Raw genomic sequence first — 7,522 nt, 5'->3', positions numbered from 1 at the left:
CCGCCCGCCCCCGCCCCGCCGCCGCCCGCCCCGCCGCCGCCGCCGCTGCCCGCAGAGGCCATCAGCTGCTTCCCGTCACATGGCGGCCGGCGGGGGCGGGGCCGGGTCGGGAACGCGCAGGGGAACAAACGCCAAGGCTGCGGGGGCGTCGGGTGGGTCGGGGAACGTGGGGCCGGGGGGGACGCGGGGCTGGGGGGAACGTGGGGCCGGGGGAATGCGGGGCCGGGGGGACGTGGGGCCGGGGGAACACGGAGCTGGGGGAAACACGGGGCCGGGGGAACGTGGAGCTGGGGGAACACGGGGCCGGGGGGACGTGGAGCTGGGGGAACACGGGGCCGGGGGGACGTGGAGCTGGGGGAACACGGGGCCGGGGGGACGTGGAGCTGGGGGAACACGGGGCCGGGGGGACGTGGAGCTGGGGGAACACGGGGCCGGGGGGACGTGGAGCTGGGGGAACACGGGGCCGGGGGGACGTGGGGCCGGGGGGGAACGTGGATCTGGGGGAACGCGGGGCTTGGGGGAACGTGGATCTGGGGGAACACGGGGCCGGGGGGACGTGGATCTGGGGGAACGCGGGGCTTGGGGGAACGTGGATCTGGGGGAACACGGGGCCGGGGGGACGTGGGGCCGGGGGGGAACGTGGAGCTGGGGGAACACGGGGCCGGGGGAAGGTGGGGCTGGGGGGAACGTGGATCTGGGGGAACACGGGGCCGGGGGGCCGGGGCGGGGAACACGGATCTAGGGAAACACGGGGCCGGGGTAACGTGGGGCCGGGGGAACGCGGGGCTGGGGGGACGTGGGGCCGGGGAGAATGCGGGGCCGGGGGGAACGTGGAGCTGGGGGGACGTGGGGCCGGGGAGAATGCGGGGCCGGGGGAACACGGAGCTAGGGAAACACGGGGCCGGGGTAACGTGGACCTGGGGGAACGCTGAGATGAAAGGACTCGGGGCCGGGGGAACACTGAGATGAAGGAGGCGGGGCTGGGGGGAATGTGGGGCCGGGGAACACGGGGCCGGGGGGAACGTGGAGCTGGGGGAACGCTGAGATGAAAGGACGTGGGGCCAAGGGAACACTGGGCTGGGTGGGGAACGCTGAGCTGGGGTTACGCGTAGGGGTCGGGGGGAACGCTGAGTTGGAGGGATGCGGGGCTGGGGGGAACACTGAGCTGGGGTTACGCGGGACTGGGTGGAACGTGGAGCTGAGGGGAACGTGGGATCGAGGGAACGCTGAGCTAAGGGGGGACGTTGAACTAGGGGTACGCGGGGCTGGGGGAAGTTGGAGCTGGGGGGAACGAGGGATCGAAGGAACACTGGACTGGGTGGGGAACGCTGAGTTGGGGGGATGCGGGGCTGGGGGGAACGCTGAGCTGAGGGGCCCCGGGGCCGGGGGAATGTGAGAGTGGGGAACCCTAAGACTTAGGGGACACCGGCCTTTGGGAGCAAGAAGCTGAGGGGACGCGGGCCGGGGTAACACCAGGCTGTGGGGACGTGAAGCCGGGAGGGAACGCCGGCATGAAAGCAACGCGGGGCCGGGGACCCGGAGGACTGACGCGGCGCTGAAAGGAACGCGGCGTCGGCGGGGGGGCCAGGGGGCCGGGGCGGGGGTGGAGGGGAACTGACGCAGAGGTGGAAGGGACGCGGGGTGGGGTGGGGGACACACCGGGGCGGGGGCCGTGGAGGTGAAGGACCGGGGAAATGCCTGAGCAGGGTGGGATGGGGAGGGAGTAGGCTCACAGACCTGACTCGGGTTGACGCAGGGCGGAGATGGCAGCGGGTAGGGGTCGAGCAGGGCGGAGACGGCAGCGGGTAGGGGTCGAGGGAAGGGGTGGGCAGGTGGGCGGGCAACTGGGACTCGGGGCTGATCGAGGGGACCCGGGGAGCCAACAGGAAAGGTGTTGAAACCGCGTCCCATTGGACATTGGCCAACTAAAACCCTAGACCTGATTGAGAGGTGGCGGGGGGTGGGGGGTGGGGGGTGGGGGGTGGGGGGTGGGGGGGGTGGGCGGGTTTGCGGTTCTAACAGGATCTAAAGTGAAAGCCCAGAATAGGAGGGGCTAAAGACGGGGCGGGGGGTCGGGGGGAAGAAACGAGGGCCGGGCGTGAAGCGGAAAGGCCTAGGGGACAGCCCGGGGCTCGGGGAAGCTCCTGGGGTCATGATGAGGGGTGTTGATCTACCAGGCTGAAGGAGCTTCGGGGATCATAGTGGAGGTGGAATGCCGGCCTCGCCAACATCCCCGAGGGGGACAGGTGCTGGAGAGCCTGGCGTGGGAAAGCCAAGGGGAGGGACTAGGGAGGTGAGGTCAGTCAAGGTTGAGCCCCACAGTAGGCCGAAACCCCCTGAGGAAATCCCCTCTGCATGTCCTGACACCCTCGGGTCCTGGTCCTGTTCTGATGAGTCGAATTTCTTTAACTTGGAGCCGGAAAAGGGGGCGGGGTGGGGGAGGGAGTTAGTTGCTTTGGTTCCTGTAGTTAACTGGCCTTGGGTTTTCTCATAGGCTCTAATTGTAATCCCCCGTAGTGCCCCGTCACCACCCCCACCCTCAAGGTCGCTCAAGTCCCTTTTCCTGTTCCCAGCCTGGACTTTCCTCAAAGCGCAGCGATCTCCCTATTTCCTTCCCCTTTGAGTCACATGGTTCACCTCCTGTGGATCCGGGTTTAGTAATGGTTCTCCCATGCTTTGGGAGTCCGAACTTTACTTCTGCCTTCCCCCTTTGTACGGTGCTCTCTTCCACTTACCTCTAGTCCAGGCACACCCTATGACCCATCTCTCCTCGGGTCTTCTGGAATATACCCACCGTTTACCAGTTGTCTGTCTTGAGGACCACCACCATCCACACATCCACTCATTCTCCATTTTTTGCTCACCAGCCCCCTTTTCACCCTAAGGCTTTACCCCCTTTATCTCTGATGTCCTTCCCAATCTCCTTAGATCCCCCTTCTATTCGCCAGACTCATTTTCTCACTACTCTTTCCAATTCTAACCTGCCTTGTTTCTCCCACCTCTACCATTTTCTCTTCAGTGTTCTTGTGTGTGAGAATACACATCCATATGGATGCCAAAGGTACTGTCTCTAGTTGGGTTTTGTTTTTATTAGGTGTTTGCATGGTGTTTTGCCTGCATGTGTCTGTGCACATGCGTGCCTGGTGTCCAGGGAGACCAGAAGAGGACATTGGATTCCCTGGAACTGATCAATAGATATTGTGAGCGGTCATGTGGTTGCTGGGAATCGAACCCAAATCCTCCTGAAGAGCAGCCCCTGCTCTCAGTTCCTAAGCTCTCTCTCCAGCCCCCCCTCTCCAATGTCCATTTCTTGGTGTCTTCGGGTTCTCGTTTTTAATGTTTTTATTTTGAGGTGCTGGAGACTGAACCCAGGACCTCCCACGTGTAGACATTCCATCAGTGAGACACACCCTTTCCTGTACTTAGCATTCCCTGTGTCATGGAAAGGTGGCAAGAATGAAAAAATAATAATAAAACAACTTTTCCCGTCTCCTTTCCAGATCGTTTTCGTTGTTACTTGGTTTTCCTTTTTTAAACATCCACTTACTTTTGTGTGTGTGCAGCGAGGTGAGGGATGCCATGGTGTGCACCTGGATGTCAGAGGACAACTTTTGGGGAGTAGGTTCTCTCCTACCTGTGGGTCCAAGACTGAACATAGGTCTGTCAGGCTTGGAAGTAAATGCCTTTATAGGTTGAGTCCCATCTTGCTAGCCCTGGTTGATTTTTGAGGCAAGGTCTCATTCCGGAGCCTAGGCTGGACTCGGCAGTCCTGCCTCAGCTACCCAAGTGCAGGGATGACAGGCTCAACTCTAACCCCCATTTTTTTAAGATTTATTTATTTATTATGTATACAGTGTTCTGTCTGCCTGTATGTCTGCAGGCCAGAAGAGGGCACCAGATCTCATTACAGATGGTTGTGAGCCACCATGTGGTTGCTGGGAATTGAACTCAGGACCTCTGGAAGAATAGTCAGTGCTCTTAACCTCTGAGCCATCTCTCCAGCCCATAACCCCCATTCTTTACATTTACTCATCAGGTATAAAGCAAGATCACTGAATTGTATGTTAAAAAATAACTTTATTCCAACATCTCTTAAAAATTCATAACCTTAGAACTAATTTCTCCCAAATTTCCCCTATCGAATGGTAAGGTCAATCACACAGCCACCTGCAGACTTCCTTTGCAGCAGCTGGCAGCCAGTCCCGTGTTGAGAAATTTGATTGGCACTTATTGTACAAAGTTGTACCCATCAAGGGTGACACTCATGTGCTTCTGCAATTGTGGGAAATGGAGCTAATGCCAAAGCATGGGATTGCAGGGCCCCTCTCCCATGTCTATTGGCTTCTGAGGGAAATCAGTATGATTAAAACAACCCTGAAGTGTTTTTCTTCCTGCTTCTGACAAGTGGATCTCATGAGTTAACTAATACATGCAGATACCTTTTTTTTTTTTTTTTTAAAGACCAATGCACAAATTGGACTTCCCCATACAGAGTCTGTAACCCATCATCCATATGCCTTGCGATCTGGGTATGGATTGTGTTTTGGGAAAGAAGAGGGTGAGGGGTCCAATTTTTCACAAATTCAAACATGAAGCCCTTGAGTGCCTGGGCTCTTAACTGATCGGCCATTTTATAAATGTGCATTCAGGCTGGTAAGAGTGACAATGATAACTGGTCAGGGCTTCAGAACAGCATTTGGCACCAAGCCCTTGAAGCTCCCATTTGCTAGTGGAAAATCCCTCAAATATTTCCTATTGCCAGGTGTGTGCAGAAGAGGAAGCTGTGGGAAGCACCCGGTGATCTCACAAAACATTCACTATGTTCCCAGCTATGACTTCCCCTCTGACTAGCTTCTCTTTCAAAGTTGCCTGAGTCACAGATCAACTCAGGAGCTCTGTCATTAGGCCTCAGAGGAGAGGCCAGCTCTCAGGACTGAAGGCAACCTGAGTATCCCTTGTGACATGACAGACTGGAGTGACCCAGTGCATGAGGTACCACAAGGCAAGAGAACCGCACTCCACTGCTATTCCCAAGGGCTCACGTTCACAGCCAGCTGAACTTCCCGGAGCTCAGGACCGGTCACACTGGCAGCGGATCCTTCAGTTCAGTCCCCTCCTGCCCCTTTGCAGGTATTTCTGCTCACCAGCTCCTCAGGACTCTTGGGCCCCAGTGTTAGAGCCCTAGACCTTGTCTTGTCTGAGCAGGATCTGCATAATATGGAGTGCAAATTCCAAGTCAGATTTTCATGGCTAGCACATAACCTATTGCACCTTTAGAAGATCCCTGACTTCAGAATAATTAGATGAAATAAAAAAAAAAAAAAAAATCCCCAGAACTTAGCTGTCCCAAGCTCAACTCAATACCCACTATTTTCTTTTGAAACTTACTGTCCTTTTTTCTTTTCTTCTTTTTTTCTCCTGGAGCTAAGGACCAAACCCAGGGCCTTGCACTTGCTAGGCAAGCGCTCTACCAACCACTGAGCTAAATCCCCAACCCCAACTTACTGTCCTTAATCAGCACATCCCCCTACTAAGTCGGAAGGAAATACATGTATTCCCATTTCCGAGACACAGAAATTGAGGCCGAGTAGACTGTCTGTCCAGTTCAGGCCAGATGCTCTGTTAGGAAATGTTTCCCTTGCCTCCTTGCACACAGCGCAAGAGACACAAGGAAAGAGAAGCGGGAAGCTGACCTTAGGTCCATCATTTAGGGGCCTTTTATAACCATATGCAGCTCCGTAAACCAAGAAGCTATAAGGAAAAGGGGTGTCCCTTTTCTAGGGGAAAAATAGCTGGGGTGGTCAGAACTGACACAGTCTACAAAGAAGGCCCCCCAACAGCAGCTCTGTCGAGCACCCCCTAGACACCTTTACACCCTAAACTACCTCCTTTGTTTCTCAGGAGCTTGGAAAGTGGTGCTGTTTCGTGGTTATTCTAGATGGGGAAAGAGAGGCAAAAATAACAAGAAAAGAAGCCTCATTGTCTGACTCTGAGGACCAACCCAACTGCTTCCCCTCTCCCTGGAAGGGGCCTGGTTCCTTACCTCTACGTTGATTTAAAAAAAAAAAAAAAAAGGCCCGCCTCCATGTTCCCCTTTGTGTTGGGCAAGCTGGTGGCGAACCTTGAATAATGGCACAGGGCACAGATACCAAGTGGGTGCCCTCCCCCCCCCCAAAAAAAATCAGTGTCACAGTACATCAACCTGGGTAGAGCCAAGTGTCACAGCCAAGTGTCACCTCAGACACCACTGGTAACTTTGCCCCGCACCGGCTACTCCTTCCCAGTGCAGTTCACACCACCGAGGTAACCCACACCAAATGGAATCAGTGGAATAAGCCGGGAGGAGAGATGGCTGCCCGGGCTGGGAGAGCCTAGCCGTCACTAAGGCAAGCTCCCAGGCAGCGGTCAGAGGGCGGACCTTGCCAGACCCGTGGACAGTGGACTGTCTTCATCAAACTGGCTTGTCTTCCTCTTCAACAATGTCACTTTGCTGTTCGTCACTGTCATCTGTGCATGGGGTAAAAGAGATGGAACCGAATGATCTCAACAGCAAGGGGAGAGGGTTTTACCGTCTGCCTCTGTCATCCTGAGGATTTGTGAGCCACAGAATTGGACCTTATGGAGGAGGAAGGGCGCTAGGGCAGGGTGTATCACAATCTCCCTCATTCCATTTTGTTCTGTTTGAGACAGGGTCTCACATAGCCCAGGCTGGCCCCAAACTCACTATGTAGCCAAGGATAACTCAACTTTTGATCCTCCTGCCTCTATTTCCCAAGGGCTGGCTTGCACCATCATACCCAGAAGTCACCTGTTCTCTGAATTCAGAATCTAGACATGGCTGGTACTTGTCACCCATTACGATCCTAACTCAAACAGAAAGAAATGTTCTCTCTCCTTATTCAAACTCAACTGCCCTTCTAGATCTGCCTCAGAGTCACCTCTTCCCCAAATCTGCCCCTGGCCAAATTACCCCTCCCAGCTCGTCTTCTTTTAAGGTCTCAAGATTTTGGGTTGTTTTTCAGACAGGGTTTCTCTGTGTAGTCCCGGCTGTCATGGAACTCACTGTGTAGACCAGGCTGGCCTTGCACTCACAGAGATCCACCTGCTGCTGCCTCCCGAGGCCTGGGATTAAAGGCATGCACCGCCACCACCTTGCTGGTCTCAGGATTTTTTTTTTTTTTTTTTTTGGTTTTTCAAAACAGGGTTTCTCTGTGTAGTTTTGGTGCCTGTCCTGGATCTCGCTCTACAGACCAGGCTTGGCCTTGAACTCACAGAGATCCACCTGACTCTGCCTCCCAATTGCTGGAATCAAAGGCGTGCGCCACCACCACCCGGCTGGTCTCAGGATTTTTAAATCTACCGACCATCAGAACAGTTCTCCTTGGGGTTTCTCTCAGCACTGGATAAATTTTACTTCCATTTTAATCTCCCCACACACACACACATTTTCATGCACTCAGCCTGCTGGTCTTAGCAAGCTGCCCACTCAGACAATAAAGGGCTTTCTTTCCTATTCAACAAT

At 55.3% G+C, this 7,522-nt stretch overlaps 1 protein-coding gene across 1 annotated transcript in view; it reads right to left on the bottom strand.

Annotated features, from left to right (window-relative positions):
* Nucleotides 1-6,091: 6,091 nt before the first annotated feature.
* Vsig10 (V-set and immunoglobulin domain containing 10) overlaps nt 6,092-7,522 on the bottom strand; it is a 33,322-nt gene continuing 31,891 nt past the window's right edge. Inside the window, exon 9 of the mRNA XM_059249259.1 lies at nt 6,092-6,507. Coding sequence (XP_059105242.1) covers nt 6,452-6,507 — 56 coding nt within the window. The 3' untranslated portion in view covers nt 6,092-6,451. The remainder of the gene's footprint in view (nt 6,508-7,522) is intronic.

This window comes from Peromyscus eremicus, chromosome 23 (assembly GCF_949786415.1).
Source record: "Peromyscus eremicus chromosome 23, PerEre_H2_v1, whole genome shotgun sequence".
Lineage (NCBI taxonomy): Eukaryota > Metazoa > Chordata > Mammalia > Rodentia > Cricetidae > Peromyscus > Peromyscus eremicus.
This window is presented reverse-complemented; position numbering and strand designations above follow the sequence as displayed.